This window comes from Nicotiana attenuata, chromosome 6 (assembly GCF_001879085.1).
Source record: "Nicotiana attenuata strain UT chromosome 6, NIATTr2, whole genome shotgun sequence".
NCBI lineage: Eukaryota > Viridiplantae > Streptophyta > Magnoliopsida > Solanales > Solanaceae > Nicotiana > Nicotiana attenuata.
The window spans coordinates 40,729,051-40,749,626 of NC_031994.1; the positions used below are offsets into that span (position 1 = coordinate 40,729,051).

The window sequence follows — 20,576 nt, forward strand, 5'->3', positions numbered from 1 at the left end:
GCTGGGGACTTATCGGCGTCGATGGCCTTAGCCGTTCTACGGTTGATGGCCTTAGTCGTGTAGGTAACCGGCTGTCGTCGAGTCGTTTACTCACCTTAGTCGAATCTAGGTCGACTGTTGGCAGCGATGGCCTTAGCCATAATGTAATTGATGGCCTTAGCCATGTAGGCGACTTCGACTGTCGTCGAGTCGTTTACTCGCCGTAGTCGAATCTAGGTCGACTGTTGGCGGCGATGGCCTTAGCCATAATATAATTGATGGCCTTAGCCATGTAGGCGACTTCGACTGTCGTCGAGTCGTTTATTCGTCGTAGTCGAATCTAGGTCGACTGTTGGCGGCGATGGCCTTAGCCATAATATAATTGATGGCCTTAGCCATGTAGGCGACTTCGACTGTCGTCGAGTCGTTTACTCGCCGTAGTCGAATCTGGGTCGACTGTTGGCGGCGATGGCCTTAGCCATAATATAATTGAAGATGGTCGTAGCCTTTCATACATTGGAGGTGGCCGTAGCCTTTCATACATTGGAGATGGCCGTAGCCTTTCATACATTGAAGATGGCCGTAGCCTTTCATACATTGGAGATGGCCGTAGCCTTTTATACATTGGATATCGAGCTAGTCCAGTCCCTTTATCATGTCGGCCTGGAGGTCGTAAGGAGAGGTTGATATGATAAACTTGTTTCTCAAATATCTCCAGGTGTCCCCTCTGTCGCCTCGTTAAAAACCTCCCTGAGAAAACCCAATTGGGACAAAACTCGGGTAAGGGAAAAAGAGTACGACTCGGGAGACGCCTTTCAGAAGTGGAAATACTTGAGGTGAGTAACGTTCCAGTTGTTTTGGAGCGTTTTCCCTTCCATTGTTTCTAACTGGAATGCGCCTTTGCTGGCTACTGCTGTGATTTTGTAGGGTCCTTCCCAGTTGGTGCCCAGTTTCCCTTCACTCGGGTCTTTGGATGCTAATGTCTTGGCTTTAAGGACATAGTCTCCCACCTTGAGTGGTCTTATTTTGGCCCTCTTGTTGTAGTATCTTTCGACTTGTTGCTTTTGGGCTACCATTCTGATATGGGCCATTTCTCTTCTTTCCTCAGCCTCGTCGAGGTCTTGGAGCCTGTTTGTGTCGTATTCTGTTCCACTGGTGTGCGAATATCTTAGGCTTGGTTCGCCGACTTCGACGGGTATGACCGCATCGGTTCCGTAGACCAAAGAGTACGGTGTTTCCCCCGTGCTGGATTTGAGTGTGGTCCTGTGTGCCCATAACACTTCGGGTAGCAGCTCGGGCCATAACCCTTTGGCGTCCTCGAGTTTCTTCTTTAGTATGTTTAATATTGTTTTGTTGGAGGATTCCGCTTGGCCGTTGGCGGCAGGGTGATATGGCGTGGAAAGTATTCTCTTGATGCGCCATTTCTCGAAGAATTCGGTCGTTTTCTGACCGATGAACTGTCGTCCGTTGTCACAACTGATTTCTTTGGGGATGCCGAAGCGGCATATAATATTTTTCCAAATGAAGGCGATCACTTCATGTTCGCGTATTTGGGCGTACGCTCCTGCTTCCACCCACTTAGAAAAATAGTCAGTTAAAACTAATAGAAATCGTACCTTTCCTCGTCCCGCTGGTAGGGGACCGACTATGTCCATTCCCCATTTGATGAAGGGCCATGGGGAAGTGACAGAGTGAAGTGGTTCTCCTGGTTGGTGTATCATGGGGGCATACTTTTGGCATTGTTCGCATCGGCGGACATATTCCGCTGCGTCTTTCTTCATGGTGGGCCAATAATAGCCGGCCCGTATTATGCAGCGCACGAGGGCGCGGTTGCCTGTATGGGCACCGCAATGTCCTTCATGTACCTCTTCGAGCACTGGCCGCGTTTGTTGCGGCCCTAGACATTTGGCTAGGGGTCCGCCAAACGTCCTTTTGTAGAGCTCGCGGTTTATTAGGCAATAACGGGCGGCCTGTACGCGGAGCTTCTTGGCTTCTTTTTTGTCGAGTGGGAGTGTTCCATCCTGCAGATAGGATACAAATTGGTTGCGCCAGTCCCAAGTCAAATTTAAAGAGAGTACCTCAGTGTGATCTATGGCTGAATGGAGGAGGGTGACCACGCTTTCTTTGTTGAAGTTTTTAGTAGCTGCTGCTAATTTTGCTAAGCCGTCTGCCTCCACGTTCTGTGCTCTCGGAACTTGTTCGAAGCGGCACTCGTTGAACTCGGTCATTAGCCTGTGGACTTTTGACTAGTATTTTTGCAACCTCTGCTCTTTGATTTGGTAAGTCCCAGTGACCTGGTTCAATACGAGCTGAGAGTCACAATGGAGAACGAGTCGTCGAGCTCCATACTTGACGGCTAGTTTCAAACCTGCAATAACAGCCTCGTACTCGGCTTCGTTGTTAGTCATCTCGGGGCATCGTATGGACTGACAAATTGTTTCGCCCGTGGGGACCTCGAGAACGAGTCCCAGTCCCGATCCCGAGGCGTTAGCGGCGCCATCAGTGTAAAGAGTCCATAGGTCGGCGTTGGAGGGGGCAGGGCGTGCCTCCAATTCCGCTTCTGGTAATATCTCTGTGCTAAAGTCGGCTATGAAGTCGGCAAGTACTTGCGACTTGATGGCGCTCCTTGGGTGATATGAGATATCGTGCTCATTGAGCTCTATGGCCCATCGGGCGAGTCTGCCTGATAACTCAGGCTTGTGTAGGATACTTCTCAAGGGGAAGGTCGTCACTACCTTTATGGGGTGGCATTGGAAATAGGGTCGGAGCTTCCGTGAAGCCACGACCAATGCCAAAGCTAATTTTTCAAGGTGTGGATACCGTGCTTCGGCGTCCACTAAGGTTTTGCTAATATAGTAAATAGGAGATTGTGTACCTTCATTTTCGCGAACTAGGACTGCGCTGACGGCGACCTCGGATACGGCTAAATACACCAGCAGTGGTTTTCTTTGGCTAGCAGTGGCGGTGAAGACAGGTACGCTTTCAATTTCCTTAGGGCCTCGACGCATTCCTCGTTCCACTGTAACCCATTGTCCTTTCTTAGCACATTGAAAAACTTGTGGCATCTGTCGGAGGACCGTGAGATGAACCTAGACAAGGCGGCTATTCGCCCCGTCAGCTTTTGCACCTGCTTTTTGCTGTTCAGTATCTCTGGTATTGCGTCTATTGCCTTGATCTGGTCTGGATTGACTTCGATACCTCGTTGTGATACGAGAAACCCTAAGAATTTTCCCGATGCCACGCCGAAGGCACATTTCTCGGGGTTTAGTTTCATCCCGTATCTTCTCAATATCTCGAAGGTTTCTTTCAGATGGTCGATGTGGTCCTCTTTTCTTGTCGACTTTACCAGCATGTCGTCGATATAGACTTTCATAGTCTTACCGAGCTGCTCTTTGAACATTTTGGTTACCAGTCTCTGGTATGTAGCCCCCGCATTTTTGAGCTCGAAGGGCATTACCTTGTAGCAGTAAGTCCCTTGGTGGGTGATGAAAGTCGTCTTCTCTTGGTCCTCCTCGGCCATCATGATTTGATTGTAGCCGGAGTAGGCGTCTAAGAAGCTCAGTAGTTCATGTCCTGCAGTGGCGTCGATCAGTTGGTCGATGTGGGGTAGTGGGAATGAATCTTTTGGGCATGCCTTGTTCAGATCGGTGAAATCCACACACATTCTCCACTTCCCGTTTTTCTTTTTGACCATGACAACATTGGCGACCCACTCGGGGTACTTTGATTCTCTGATGGAGTCGTTGGCCAGTAGCTCGTCTACTTCTTTACCGACCGCTTCATTGATAGCGGCGTTGAATTTTCTCCTCGTCTGTCGCACGGGCGGATGTAATGGATCGACATTCAGCTTGTGGGTGGCGATGTCTCGCGGGATTCCCGGCATATCTGAATGGGAAAAGGCGAACAAATCTGCATGTTTAGTTAAGAATTCACAATACTTACCTGGGTTGGCGAGACCTTGCCCGATATAGGCTTTCTTCGTAGGATCGGTTTTGTCCAATTGGACTGGGTCGAGGTCTTCGACCGTTGCTTTACAGGCTTCCACGACGTCGGGGTCTTTGATGACGTCCGTTGTCGGGTTGCCTTAGTTCCCGACACGGCTAATTGCTATGCCTCCGCGCTCGCCCCCTTTAGCTGTTGGGTGTGGGCGCAGTCTTGGGCTATTTTGTAGCATTCTTGTGCGGTGCGTGGCTCGCCTCGAATTTGAATATCCCCATGAGGTAGGGAATTTGATCACTTGGTAGTGTCTTGAAGGGACCACTCGCATGGCGTGTATCCATGGGCGTCCTATGATGACGTTGTACGCCGTTTCTTGGTTCATCACGTGGAAAGTTGTTTCCAGCGTGACTCCTCCCGCTAAGACGGGTAGTGCTATTTCTCCGGACGTCCGTTCCACTGCATTGTTAAAACCGGTTAGTGTTATGCAGCGGGGTATTACCTTATCCTCGAGCCCCATTTGTATGAGGACCCTTGGGTGGATAATACATGCGCCACTTCCGTCATCGATCATGACTCTTTTAACATCCGTATCAGCGATACGTAAAGTGATAACTAAAGCATCATAACGAGGGAAAGACAAACCGTCGGCATCAGACTTATCGAAGGTGATACAATCTTCGAATTCCTCATACCGTTCATGGGCGATGGTCCGCTTTAGTCCATGTGTGGTGGCGAGTTTGACGTGATTGATCGCTGACTCGTCGCCGCCTCCGACGATCATGTTTATCGTGCGCGCTGGGGAAGGTGGCTTCGGCGGCCCGTGGGGTTGTTCCCGTCCGCGTGCAAAGTTGATTTTTCCTTTGTCGCTGAGTAGCTCCCTCAGGTATCCCTGGTTCAGCATCCTGACCACCTCTTGCCGCAGGCCTATGCAGTCTTCGGTTTTGTGTCCTCGTTCCTGATGGAACTCACATAGGGCGTTTTGATTTCCTTGTGGCAGGGTTTGATTTCATCTTCTGCGGCCAATGCACCTTGGTGCCTAGCTTCTCCAGTGCGTACACTATCTCTGAAGGAGATACACAAAAGTTATGGGCGGTTAGTAAAGGGGGCGTACCTCTTTCGTTTCGTAGTGGGGCGACGTGTCGCTGTAGTGCGTCTGTATGCCTTGGTGGCGGATGGGAGGATCTGGTGTATGGCTGGTGTCGATCTCTGTTGGAGCGGGGGAGTTGTTCTCGTCGTCCTTTGTTCCGTCGATCTCTTCTCGTTTCTGAGTGTATCGCTGTTAGCCGTTGGGTCGGCCCATTAAGATCATCCTCGTCCGCTCGTACCTCGGCGCAATAGGCGTTGTGGATTTCCTCCCATGTGGTAGGGGGATATTTCATGAGGCGGCTCAGCAGCTTCCTGGTTGCCCTCGAACCATCTCTGCTTAGCCCGTTCTGGAAAGCGGCGACTGCCATACCTTCCGATACATTTGGTAGACTCATCCTTACCCTGTTAAACCTTGCCAGGAAGTCCCTGAGTCCCTCTCCTGTGTTTTGCCTGATGGCGAAGATGTCGTTGACCCTGGCCTCCGCTTTCTTCGCGCCTGCATGGGCTGTGACGAATTTATCCGCCATTTCCTCGAACGTTGTTATTGCCTTAGCCGGTAGCTGAGAGTACCATGTTAAGGCCCCTCCTGTCAACGTCTCGCCAAACTTCTTCAGCAGCACCGACAGTACCTGTTCTTTCGATAGGTCGTTGCCCTTCACAGCGGTGACGTAGTAGATCAGATGATCCTCGGGATCTGTGGTTCCGTCATATACCCTTAAGTAGGGTGGCATCTTGAAGGTTTTTGGGGTGGAGTGAGGAGCAGCTTCTTCGGTGTATGGTTGTTCAACGAACCTTCCCAGTCGCGTTTTGGTAGCAACTTGGGAGCACCGGGGATCTTATCGACCCTCTCCTGATGTTCCTTCATCTGACCGCGGAGCGCCTTGTTTTCGCTTTCCATTTCTTCCATCTTCTTTAGGATGGCTGTTAGCGTGCCATCGTTGGTCTGTGTCTCGATGGGTCTGTTATTTACCAGTGTAACTTCCAGTTCACCTACTGCAGCAGTGGTACCTGCCGTTGGTGCACATACGATGTTATTTTGCGGTGACCTCTCAACCAAGCCACTTAGAGTGCTTGTTAGCCATCTTTCCAGTAGTTCTTTGACCGCTGAGGGTGCTTCCGTAGCCGCAGATGTGGAAGCTCCTTTTTCGTGCAAGATCGTCAGGCCTTCGGATGGGGAAGGTGAGATCTCTGCACCTGGTGTGATGCTAGGGGTTTCATTCAGGATGCCATCGTCACTGGCCTCGTTGAGAGGGCCCAGGAGATTGGTAGTGACACCCAATATGGCTTTCGATCTTGTGTTATTTTCGGCCATTTTCTATTTTTGAGTGGTGTAGAGAGTAGTAGTTGGTTGATCTCTAGGTGGATACTATGGTTTTGATTCTCGAAATCCCCACAGACGGCGCCAAATTGTTTGGCTCAAAAGTTAACGATGTACTTTGTAAGCGATAAAACAATCAAAAAATAGAGAAGGGGTAAATCGTAATCAAATATAATAAGCCTAGAGATGCAAAGATGATAATATTGTTGTAGATCTAATATTGCAAAGTGACAATGTATGTTAATAAGGTATTTTCGTCAGAAGTAGTGATATAGAGAGAGAAAGATAGAAAATGAGAGAGTTGTATTAGATCAGATGCCCCTTTTTACAATGTGGAGGTCTCCTTTATATAATAGGAGACCTTCCTCGAAAGAATCAAAAAGTTACAGAGATAGGTAACGTCTCCCCCTAGTATAGACACTGAGTTCTAAACGACGTCGCTTTGGTCCTCACGGCCGAGTCGTACCCGCTACGTTGGTCGGCGTACACTCATTGGGCGTACCCACTGGCGTAGAGATACTGAGGGTCAAATTTGACCCTATACAGTATATAAGGGTAATTTTGAAAAACAACTTGAATTTTTTCTTGATTATATAAATGAATATTTATTTTGGCCAAAATAAAAAAGTAAATTGGTCACTTATTATGGTCCGGAGGAAGTAATGATTTTGTCTTTGATTGATCAGTAGTAATTTTTTTCCGCGTTTTTCCAGAAATAAATTTTTCATTGTATTAAGCGAGACTAGAATAAACGGGTTATGTAAACATTTTACTAATAAAGTTGGACAATAAAATGCACGAACCCTGTAAATTAGCTACCAAAACTTTAACATAAATGAAAAAGTAGGATAGAAATTGACAACCCCTATAAGTTAAGTATGAAAAATGCAATTTAATTACAACTTCTTTTCTGATTTGTTGTCCAATTGTTTCTGGAAAATAAGGGCATCCCATGTCTGTTGAGTAGCGGTGGGTATCGATCGGTTCGGTTTGGTTATGAATATTATCGGTTTAGCATATCGGTTATCGGTTTATAAATTTGATAAACCGATAACCGAATAAGATATCGGGTATCGGGTATCGGTTAACCGATTATCGATCATTATCGGTTCGGTTATCGGTTTACCCGATAAGATAACTCAATCTAGAGTTAAGCAAAAAAGAGAACGATAATTCACCGGTGTTAAGCAAAAAAGAGAAGAATTCACATATAGTATACTACTCATTTCTGCGTTCTGTCCAGTGGCCACAACTGGAATAGTACTAATTTTTCAACAACATTTGTCCAAATACATTAGTAATAATACAAAGTTGTAGCAATTTAACCTTAAAATTAACAAGTCCAAACATATAGTACTAACAGTTCAAATTCAAGTTTACAAGGCAACAACTACACAATCTTTATAGGCTTCACAAAAAAATCAGTGCATAAATACTTATCAAACTGCAGCAATTCCCACAAAATGTTCTAAGGCATCAGCTGCCTCCTCCGATATGATAACAACATGTAATATCCCCTAAATTTAGACAAGGATATATTGGTCATTAGCAACTAATTTAAAAAAGAAAAAAGAACGAACCAAAAGGGGCCAAGCCCACCAGATGAAAATCTGGCCAAAAGGAAAAGAAAGAAAGGGATTAAGGGAAGGGGCGGAAGGCTCATGGCAGGAAAACAAAACAAAAAACTTTGGATAGTAAAAGAACTCTAACGCAGGGGAAATTTATGGGCAGCAATGCTTTAAGGGAAAAGAGAAGCTTTTATCAGTAAATTTCAAGAAGGAAGCAGGAATAAAGATTATCAAGCTTCATTGTTGATTGCTACACAAAAAGGCAAATTTTTCCCTTTCTTTGATTCTTCTTCGGTTTCTAGGATTTCTTTAAATCCCGATTTATATGTTCATGGGGTTCTATCATGTATTGACAATTTAAGTATCAAACAAAAAAAAAAGATATTATAGACAATATACTATTTAAGTATTAACTTATACACATGAGTAAAGAAATTGAATAGTACAAGGAATTTAACTACATAAATGGCTTTTTCTTTTTTAAAAAAGAAGATTTTGGACTAATTTAAATTACTCATAGCATGGGTAAATATGATTCAGCAAATTAAGAGTCAAATATGAAACCTTGAGGGTTGGGTATTCTAAATTAACTAATAATTAGCCTAAACAAGGAAATTAACACGAGTTCAATGTTGACGTGATTATGATTGATCGAAGAAAAGTCGTACAGATCGCTCGAGGTGACGAATTTGGTATTCGACACGAGTACTATGAGTAGTAATCTTACCACAATTTGTATTTTCATAACCTGCATGGTTTATATATGATTTTGAAAATAAATGTATTACCGATGCTTTGAAATTGCATGTGGGACAAGTCCTTTACTTGATATGGTACCGAACAGTTATTTGAGATGTTTACCGATTAATCTAAATATTTTCACCGTTACTAGATATGTTTTATCATTACTTGAGATGTTACGGTTATTTGAATTATTCTCACTGTTACTAGACATGTTTTACTGTTACTTGAGACGTGATTACTGTTACCGAAATAAAATAACAAGATTTGATAAGAAAATATATGCCCTTTATTATTTTAAAAATGCTTTTGTACGAGTATTTACTGTTTACAAGAAAGAGTATAAATGGAAGGAGACTTTGAAGGATCCCGTAGCTAACGGCGGGTTCGCTAGACCTGGTGCACCTTGTATTCACAGATTACCGATTACAGTTATAGCCCTCGCTAGTAGGAAGGTAGAACTAGCATACAGTAACAGTTTTCCCTCGAGTAGGGACCTACAGTTATATTTGACTCTTTTTATGAAGGGGTCCACACAGAGATACAGATTACATGATCCTTTCTTGGAACCCTCCCAAACATATTGATATGACAATGTTTACAGAGTTTATTACTGAATTGTTAATTGATTCCTGCTTACATGAAAACAGACAAGATTGATTGTTGTTACCGATTCTGAAAAAGGGCATTTATTTCATGATATTTTTTTATTTATTGTACGAGCATGTTTTCTGACTTGTCCCTATGAAAAAAAATTGTGGTTAAGTGTTATTACTCACCGAGCTAGCGACTCATTCCCCGCTATTTTTTTATAGAAACAGCAGTTGACGCGAGTGAGGATTTCGTTAATTGGAGTATACGAGTTAATAGTTCCTGGTGAGCCCCGCACTTGTTCGCGTGGGGGAAGAGTCTATTTATTTGTCATCGTCTTTGCTTTTGAACTCTTAGAGTCGCTCCATAGTCATTTTTATTAGTGTTATGGTTATTCATTCGTTATATTGGATTAGTTCCTAATATTGCATTTGTTTTCATATTTTTGAGATGGGATTAGTATTATTATGTTGATAAGTTTTGTAATCTTAGTGAAAACTCATTTTTGGTTAGTTGATGAGGATTGTGACCAATTTAGGTGAATATTATTTGTTTATGAGACAGGAAAACTTTTGGATAGTCCTAAAATAGGGGAAATTTTGTCCGATTTTCTGTAAAATACCGATGAGGCTTATTTGGGGGCACTTGCTCCTAAGCGCCGGTCATGATCCTAAATTGGTCGTGACACAACAATTGAGGTGTTTGCAGTCTCACTGGTACAGAATAAGACAGATGCTACTGTTAGGACCGAAAAAAATCAGGTGTCATGCGGAAGCTAGCAAAGCAAACCTTGAACGACGATAAATCATACAACAAATAGAAATCTACCAAAAGAGACACAAACATTTAACGTGGTTCGGTCAACTGACCTACCGTCCACGACGGAGATGAGCAATCCACTATAATAAAAGAGAGTACAAAATATCGAGAGAACAACCTCACGAAGAGGCAAACACAAGTGACACACTAACACTTGTCCCGTAAAGTTCTCCCCCTAGACACGACTCTCAAGCCCCCTATGGCTACATTGTGGATGCTACTGAATGAGAAGGAAGGATCCTGAATTTATAGAAGTCCAAACCTTTTCCTACAAGAAAAATGACTAGCCAAATATTGGAGATTTATAATTTCCTTTTACAAAAAGGAAAACCCAATTAAGGTAATTATATTGCCCTTTTCCTTCAAGAGATAGGAAAACCAAATATGGTAAGAAAATTATGGCAAACACCTAACAATTCTCCCCCTTGGCCTGAATTTTATGACAAAATAAACTTGATCCACCTTCTTCACATAGCCTTCAATAGGTCGCATCTCCAAATCTCCACCACAAAGTTTGTCTCAACGTGCGTAGCACTCCGGTCAAATTTCTCAGACATAAAATCACGATTATCGTCAAATATGTTGCAGCTAGAACTGAACACGCCAAGATGAACCTGTCTTGAACATCGCTCTGATACCACTTGTTAGGACCGAAAAAAATCAGGTGTCATGCGGAAGCTAGCAAAGCAAACCTTGAACGGCGATAAATCATACAACAAATAGAAATCTACCAAAAGAGACACAAACATTTAACGTGGTTCGGTCAACTGACCTACGTCCACGACGGAGATGAGCAATCCACTATAATAAAAGAGAGTACAAAATATCGAGAGAACAACCTCACGAAGAGGCAAACACAAGTGACACACTAACACTTGTCCCGTAAAGTTCTCCCCCTAGACACGACTCTCAAGCCCCCTATGGCTACATTGTGGATGCTACTGAATGAGAAGGAAGGATCCTGAATTTATAGAAGTCCAAACCTTTTCCTACAAGAAAAAGGACTAGCCAAATATTGGAGATTTATAATTTCCTTTTACAAAAAGGAAAACCCAATTAAGGTAATTATATTGCCCTTTTCCTTCAAGAGATAGGAAAACCAAATATGGTAAGAAAATTATGGCAAACACCTAACAATTTTCCCCCTTGGCCTGAATTTTATGACAAAATAAACTTGATCCACCTTCTTCACATAGCCTTCAATAGGTCGCATCTCCAAATCTCCACCACAAAGTTTGTCTCAACGTGCGTAGCACTCCGGTCAAATTTCTCAGACATAAAATCACGGTTATCGTCAAATATGTTGCAGCTAGAACTGAACACGCCAAGATGAACCTGTCTTGAACATCGCTCTGATACCACTTGTTAGGACCGAAAAAAATCAGGTGTCATGCGGAAGCTAGCAAAGCAAACCTTGAACGACGATAAATCATACAACAAATAGAAATCTACCAAAAGAGACACAAACATTTAACGTGGTTCGGTCAACTGACCTACGTCCACGACGGAGATGAGCAATCCACTATAATAAAAGAGAGTACAAAATATCGAGAGAACAACCTCACGAAGAGGCAAACACAAGTGACACACTAACACTTGTCCCGTAAAGTTCTCCCCCTAGACACGACTCTCAAGCCCCCTATGGCTACATTGTGGATGCTACTGAATGAGAAGGAAGGATCCTGAATTTATAGAAGTCCAAACTTTTTCCTACAAGAAAAAGGACTAGCCAAATATTGGAGATTTATAATTTCCTTTTACAAAAAGGAAAACCCAATTAAGGTAATTATATTGCCCTTTTCCTTCAAGAGATAGGAAAACCAAATATGGTAAGAAAATTATGGCAAACACCTAACAATTCTCCCCCTTGGCCTGAATTTTATGACAAAATAAACTTGATCCACCTTCTTCACATAGCCTTCAATAGGTCGCATCTCCAAATCTCCACCATAAAGTTTGTCTCTTTTGGCAGATTTCTCTTTGTTATGTGTGATTTATCGTCGTTCAACGTTTGCTTTACTAGCTTCCGCATGAGACCTGACTTTTTCGGTCCTAGGAGCTACGGTTTACGTTTCTCAAGATGGCTGGTTAAGGACATTGAGGCCATCATATATACCTGAAGTGTGTGATTGTACAGATCTACTAACAATTATATTGGAAAGGACAAAAAGGAAAATACGAGAAAGAGATCGCATGATGCTAAAGAAACCATTACATTACATTATTTGTAAGCTATTGTTAACAAAATTTACATGGCTATGTAAAAGATAGTGATACTGAAATGTTAGGAGCAGACAATTTCTTCTAAAAAGAATCTAAAATTACGCGGACCCTCTAATTCTAGGCTGTCGTAAGAAGGGATACAAAGAAAAATATAATAAAGTAAAAAGGAGAAAAGTCAGAAGAGAGGCCAAAAAAAAAAAAAAAAAGGAGTCAGAACAATAGGATACTCTACAAGATCACCAAGAATGTAGCATTTTATGTTTATGGACACCTTGAATTCCTACCAGGACCTCCATAGTAAAAATAATCACCCCAAATATTATTTTTTCCAGCTTTGATGTCATAGCAATTAGGATTGTCAGCTAAAAGCTGAAGGTTTGATAAAGGAATCAAGTTATTGTCCCAGTCAACCAATTGCAAGTTTCTAAAATAGGATGCCTTGCCAAAGCCTTCATCTGCAAAATGACCACTTCCCATTTGTGTTGAAGTGTGAAATCCCATTGATCTTGAGTTCACTATTTCACCTCCAAATTGTATCATGCTTGCATGGTTTTGCAAATGGCTGAACAAAAATGAAGGCCAGTATCCTACTAATAATCCTGACCCCAATTCAAGCCACCAATGTCCATGCTTTGGGTCCTACACAAGTCAATTTTTTATGTGAGTGTGCTATTATTATCTCAAGGACATAAGTTATAGGGAAATGGCCAAATTTACTCCTCTACTTTCGGATTTATCTATGTTTAACTTTCGTTATACTATCCAGACAAAATTATTCTTGCCTTTAGCAATATATAAAATCTGCCCCCAACTCTAACGGAAACCTCAATTCCCAAAAATTATTTGCACTATTAGTATAGTTTAACATGTGATACCAAGTCAACAACTATTTTTTTTAGGTTACAAATTAATGTTTATCACAAAAATTTATTTATAATTCTCGCGTGACTCATTTGCTTATGTAAATATTTTGTAATCTGTTAGTGCATATAATTTAAACTTTAATATTAAAGAAAGATTTTAGTATTCCTTTTTGACCATGCTATTCAAGAGTAGAAGGAAAAGCAAAAGGAAACATTGGAAATGACTAAACCAGTACTGCGTAAAGGACAAGAACAATGGTTCGAGCTGTTTTACTAGTTTTAAGAGATGTTTGCTGTCAGGTTGTAAGAATATGGTAAGATTAATTAGTATACTGATCACTGGAATATCAAAAGTTGACTCTGTGGATGCTCCTCTAGCAAAGTAGAGAATCTTGTAATTTAATAAGTATTATTTAAATTAAGTGAGGAAAAAAACATCGAAAAATAGAATAGTAATGCATCTTTGTGATTTCATAAGATTGTCCCATAGTCATTCATCAACCACTGTGGTTCAGTCAAAATCCATATCAGCCTCCATCTTCTCACTCCCCATCCCAGTAAAAGAATTTAAATTATATACACTGACGGTGTAACCGTGTAAGTGAGCAGATTACTTACCATTTTTATTAAATTATCAAGTAACGCTAATAAAAAAGTTAATACAGTCAACAGGAAAATTAAAACTAGAGATGTATGTGGATGGCTTAAACATACCTTCCATATCATAACGTCAATATCCAATTGTCTATTATTAACTAATGATGTTGGAGAAATTGCAGCTCCCATAGCAATCTTGTTGTTCGTTTGAACAAAACCTGAACACAGTAAATTGTAGCATCCTGTGGTTTGGTATGCATCACTCTGCATTTAGAATTTGTGCTAGTTTTCAGTTTATGAGAGTGTCTAAATTAAGCATGAAGAGATAAAGTAATGTATCCATCTGATATATATAAAAAAAATGGAATTTATTTGAGTAATTAAAATTATTACCGTCCAATATGTAAAGAACCTAGGATAGATGTCTCCATATAGTTCTGGACTGACCTGACAATATGAACATGGCAGTTAATCAATTTTCATGTAAGTACTAAATCTCAGTTGTCTGTCTAAATTTATAACTTATTAGCTGTCTGTCATATGCTACTAGGGATAGTTTGTTATGACGACTAATTTAACCAATATTTTACTTTTAATGTTAGTACTAAATCTCAGTACCAAGTACCAAAGGATTAATTAGAAAGTGAATTTATGCAGTGAAATTGCAAACCTGCCAACCAGCTTCAATGCTATTAAGATCATCACCAAAAGTGCCAGAGATAACCCATAGCTGTGACAAACTGAATTCATATTAGTCTGTTACCCTTGGTGTCCATACACTAATGCTCGCCTTTGCTCCATAATATTCTTCACCATTCACAAAAGCTACTGCATGCTGCCATATTGAATACAAATATTTTTATTATGCCATTAAATAGATGTACATTCTACTTTTAAGAAATGTTAATTCAATGTCTGGAGAGTAAACAAATTACCTCATGATCACTGCTCATTATGTCGCGCCTTATTATTTTTCTTCCAAATCTTTGGAAAGTGCTAGCTCTTATAACATCTTTCTCTGTAGTTGTTCTAATTGGAACTGTCCCTTTTGGGCATGATTCTCCTGAAACTGTCCACAGCTGAAAGCTGCTTTCTGTCGTTGCATTTTCTATAGGCCTCTTTGGAGGTTCCTGCATTCAGTCAAAGTTTAGAAACAGTGTATTCTGCTCTTTATATATGTGTCCATTTATTACATGGAACTCTTGTTTCGAGTATTTCTCCTGTAGATCGTGATTGATTCTATTTTTTTTTTTAATATCATTCTCTTAGTAAAAGTTTTAAAAGAGAAAGGATTCTTCAGCAAAGTACCAATGGTTTCATCCCTTTGAGGTGAGGATGGTCAAAAGCTGGTTGAAGATGAGATACAACACAATCTATTAGATCTCCATCTGGACTCTGCAATGACAAAAACAAAATCAAAGGGTATCATTGGTTTCAACATCTGATAGACTCATAAAGAAAACTTCAAATTTTAATCATGAAACGAAGTGAATTATATTTGCCTGAACTGTCTTGACTGCTGGTTTGTTGATCTTTCTCAGATAAGTCCTTAATCTCTTATGTTTAAAAGTTTTGAAAGTTTGGTTTGCAAGGAACTGATCCCCTGATTTATTCGCGGTAGGCTCTGAGATGACAGTACCAAGTATAGAAGCAAGAAGCAAGAAAATGATTGAAAATGGCTTAGAAGTACCAGTAGTCATGATTTTGGGGTATTATTCTTTTAGTGTGGTTGTTTCTTCTGTTTACTTGGCCTTTGTATTTGTATGTGTTCTGGTTGTCTACTTCTGTAGAGCAGCAAGACAAGAAAGGTTTATTCCAAAATTTTGTCCATGGAAATATTGCCTAGCTCTATCAACAAATCAATACAAAAGACTTAATTAAGAAAGTTCAAAAGACTAAGTTAAAATAAAGTCCACTACCTCGCTATTTTCAAAACTTTATTTATTTATAAGAATCAATTTGACTGATAAAAGCACTCTTTCCGGATTCTGCCTCTCTGTGGTGGCTGTGTTCTGACACAGAGAACCATCAGCTCAGTTTATAATTAGTATGGGTTTATATAACATGTTATAGTCAAAATTAATGGACCTATTTTTTTGTTTAACTTTTTTATACGCGTACTATAAAGTTTCTGGCCCACAATCATGTCGCCTAAAAGATACTCCCTCCGGTCCAAAATAAGTGATTTTTCTTGCGGTCCAAAATAAGTGATTTTTTCAGATTTCAAGAATGAATTAATTATTTTTTTCCTACATTGTCCTTGAGTAAATAGTGTTGGAATATNACACATTGGGAGCAAGGCGGGAATTCTTCTACGAGTTTTTTCCTTCCTCTTCCTATTTTTCATTGTTGGTTATGATTTTTAGTATTGTAGTTTTACATACTATTATGAATAGCTAATTTGTTATCTAGAGTTTTGATAGAACCTTTTGTAGGATAAATTCTTGTTATGTTTTTATATAATTGAGCCATAGCTTTTCTCTATTTGTTCAACTACGTTTATATTGTGGTTGGTTGAAGAGCTCTCAATTAGCTGTGCCTATTTAGTATGCATAACTCGGGAGAGAGTGCATATTTAGGTAATTGTTGAACAACACCACTCCCAGAGTATATGAGGGATCAATAACCGAGGGTTTAAAGGTGGGATTAGGGATAACGAAGCCTTGGGTGCGATCTGAAGTGAGCTGTATTAAAAGCCAGCTAGCGTAGCTCGGGAGAGTGCGTCTAGTAAATTGTCGTAATTACTCGGGAGAGATTTACGGTAATAAGAGTGCTCATGATCGGTAGAGAATACTTAGGCGAAATTATAGAAGACATAGCGGGAAGGATTCCGACAATAGGGGAAATCATAACTCTACACCTCCTTAATCTTTTCTCTAACCCTCAGTATCGTTAGTTGTTAATTTACTATTTTAATTTGTTAGTTAAGTAGTTAAACACAAGAATCTTAATATCTATAGGTTAGGAATTGTTCAAGCTTGTCTTCTTGGTGATAGTGAACAGTTGTAGCTAAAAGTTCTCTGTGGGATTCGACTCCGGACTTGTAAACCGGATTATATTTGCAACGACCGCATTGTCCTTTTTATAAGGCATAGTTGGGCGTGATCAAATTTTGACAAGATTAGAATGTCATTTGATGTGGTTTGGTCATTTTATGTTGGGTGGACTTCTAGATGCACAGGTTTATAAGTACAAAACTATGGCGATTGAATATATTAAAGAGAGGCGAGACATACCTAAAATCACATCAAGAAAAAGTCTCAAAATATCTAAAATATCTTGGAATCCAAGTAGATTTTGGCAAAAACTATTATAATGAAAGCAAAAGATCCATTATAGCCGATATTTTCTAGATAGAATTAAGGATAAGTAATGATGCTACACTTATATTAGGCTTGTTGTTTCTAGGAGTCTTTTTAGAATGTCTATGATTTGCATGTTAATACAAAATGCAAAGAACTTCTAATGCCAGGGAACTCAAATTATGGAATATTGGAACGAAATGGGTTCAAGTAAATCGAAATGTGGTGCGCGTAGATTCATTGGCCGACTAGCTTGGATTGAGGTATAAGTGTGTGTTGTTATTTAATGGTGTTACATAATTAACCTAGACGCTTTACATAATGAACGTAGACTCTATTTTAGTAATGTACATAACCCATATATAGATGGCACATTTGTAGGAATCTCTTTTGTTTCTTTCCTTAGTTAGCACTTGATGCACATATATTTATATTGCTTACCTCTCGGAATAATACAACAAATTGTACTCTCCATTCCGTGCACATGGTATCAGAGCGGGTCTACTACTTGTTAGAGTTGAGTCAAATCCACTGCCGAAAAACTACACTTGGGATTTAATGGATTTACCTAGTGGAAAAAACAATGGGATACAAGTAGGTCTTCACGGTGAAAGTTAATCCTAATGAATTTGTGGCAATACTTAAGGCCACACTTGTGGCTAAAGGATGTGCTCAAACTTATGGAGTGGATTATTCAGACACCTTCTCTCCGGTTGCCAAGCTTACTTATGTATGCTTGTTCATTTCTCTATATGCTTTTGAGAATTGGCCTTTGCATCAATTAGATATTAAGAATGCATTTCTTCATGGTGATCTCCATCAAGAGGTGTATATGGAGCAACCACCTGATTTTATTGCTTAGGGGAGTATTGGAAGGTTTGTCATTTGAAGAAATCCTTATATGGCTTGAAGCAGAGTCTTCAAGCTTGGTTTGGTAAATTTAGTGAAGTAGTTCAAGAATTTGGGCTGCAAAAAAAGTAAATGTGATTCTTCAGTCTTCTACAAGCAATCAACAACTGGATCTATTCTCCTTATTGTATATGCAGATGACATTGTTATTATATGGAGTGATTATGCAGGAATATCTTCTCTCAAGTCTTTTTTTCATACTAAGTTGCACACAAAAGACTTGGGACAACTGAAATACTTTTTGGAAGTATAAATAACTAGAAGCAAGAAGGGAATTTTTCTATCTTAGAGAAAGTAAGTTCTACTTACTAGCAGAAACTGGTAAGTTAGATGCCAAGCATTGCAGTGCTCCAATGGTTCCTAGTTTGCATCTTATGAAAGATGATGGTGATCCATTTAGTGATCCAAATAGATACAGGTGGTTAGTTGAGAGATTAAACTATCTCGCTGTGAATCGTCCAGATATTGCTTTTGTAGTATGGTTAGATAGTTCATGTCCACACCCACAGTTAAATGTTGGGAGGCTTTGGAGCAGATCCTATGTTGGATCTCCTGGACTTGGCGTATTATAGAGAAATCACGGTTATTCTCGCATTAACTATTTTGCTGATGCAAATTGGGATGGATCCAAGATTGATAAAAGATTTATTACTGGTTATTGCGTCTATGTTGGTAGAAACTTGGTATCATGGAGAAATAAGAAACAAAATATTATATCTCGATCAAATGCAGAATCCGAGTACAGAGCTATGGAACTCAACATATGAGATAATATGGATACATAACCTTTTAATTAAAATTGGGTTGAAGCATCCTACTCCATCAAAACTCTGGTGTGATAATCAAGCTGCGCTCCATATCGTCTCAAATCTAGTGAATCATGACAGAACCAAATATATTGAAGTTGACTGTCATTTTATTTGTGAGAAGATTTAGGAGTACTTGATTTCCACGGGCTACGTGAAGAAGGAGAGCAACTAGCTGATTTGTTCACTAAAGCATTAAATGGCACTCGAGTTGACTACCTTGTAACAAGCTGGGCATAATCATATATATGCTCCAGCTTTAGGGGAGTATTACAGAATGAACCTAGATGTTTTACATAATGAGCGCAGACTGTTTCTTAGTAGTGTACATTACCCATATATAAATAGCAGAATTGTAGAAATCTCTTTTATTTCTTTCTTTAGTTAGCACCTGATGTATATGTATTTACATTGTTTACCTCTTGGAATAATACAGCAAGTTATTCTTTCCATTCTGTGTACAATTGGACAATAACTTAATCACTTTATCTGGTGGCATTGGGTTCCTTAGCTTTCTTTCTCTCTGTCATCATTCTTTCTTGCTCCTGTACATTCTATTCTTTTGACTGGTTATTACCTTAATTTATCTTTTACATGCTGAGTTTTTGAATAATGAATCATCCTTCCTTGTATTTCCATGTTAAATAACTCTTTTCCTACTGCCTTTTTCTTTCACGTTGGCAATGATTCCCGATTTCCACTGCGAAATTTATGACGGATTAACATCGATAACTCGTTAGTTAATGTTGCTTTAACTGAAAAGTATTCCACTTAATCCAGTCTCATTATATCTTCTTGATTCTACATTGTTGTTATTTCCTGGATATATATGTTTGAAGATGGTCGTAATTAGTTCTGCAGTTACTTGGAACAACGATGAATTTGGCATGGCACTACTTTTATTTTACCTCACCTAATATGTTTTCTTTTGCTCTCTTTCCAAAAGAATACTACTAGTAGCATTTTATTTGTTGGTGATCAAATTATAGAGTTCTTGGAAATGAAGTTTTTTTTTTCGTTCTTTTGTTTCACTTGTTTAACAGTTTATCTGCATTATGTCTCGAATTGGCCTGTTTGTATCAGGACAGTGAAAGTGAAGATGAAGGGGTGGCCTTGATGAATCAGAAGAAAAAAAGCACAACTGGCACTCTAGAATACAATTGCAAATGCAGTCAAGCAGAACAGTTGTCACTCTTGAAACTGATAAAGCTACTTTAATCTCGACATGATTAGAGAGATAGGAATATATCCTTTATCAATACATTTGTCATCCCTATCAATTTTCTGTTGTCATAATCTTGTAGCTTATTTAAGCTAAAATCTAATAAGAGAAGCATATTACATACTTGTGCATTTTTATTTCAAGCTTATTTGAAATTCTTGTATTTCTTTGATGAGAAATGTCAAACCGAGGTGAGTGTATACGGTCAAAATCCTATGCCTTCGATCTATAGGCTCGAGGGGTCGCCTTAAGCCCGAGTTCAGGCAAGGTCGAGTTCGAGCCCGATGGATCAGACTCGAGCTCGAAGATATGATACAAGGCCCGAAGATAGGAGAACGAAGAATATCGAAGCCGAGTATGTTCGACCCCGAATAATGCCGTTATGAATTTGTAACAGAATGATCAAGATTCCTGCCACGTCCCCAAGATCATGGCGCAAATCCGGGAATAAGATTGTACGATTCCGTACTAGGCGGTTAGAGAGCTGTACCAATAATATTCCTTACTGTAAATAGAAATGTACCTTATTTAGGGTTTCCCTTTTATGTAAAGGGCACCCCAATAATTTGTAACATCATCTAATCATTGGCAAAGAATATACTATCTTACTTTT

At 40.1% G+C, this 20,576-nt stretch overlaps 1 protein-coding gene and 1 pseudogene across 1 annotated transcript; one reads left to right on the forward strand and one right to left on the reverse strand.

The window, feature by feature from the left end:
- Positions 12,173-15,628, reverse strand: LOC109226880 (annotated as a pseudogene).
- On the forward strand, positions 18,289-19,959 carry LOC109227793 (uncharacterized mitochondrial protein AtMg00810-like). The gene is made up of 3 exons (XM_019392990.1): positions 18,289-18,411; positions 18,508-18,674; positions 19,785-19,959. Exons 1-3 carry the CDS (start codon positions 18,289-18,291, stop codon positions 19,957-19,959), a joined length of 465 nt encoding a protein of 154 aa, XP_019248535.1.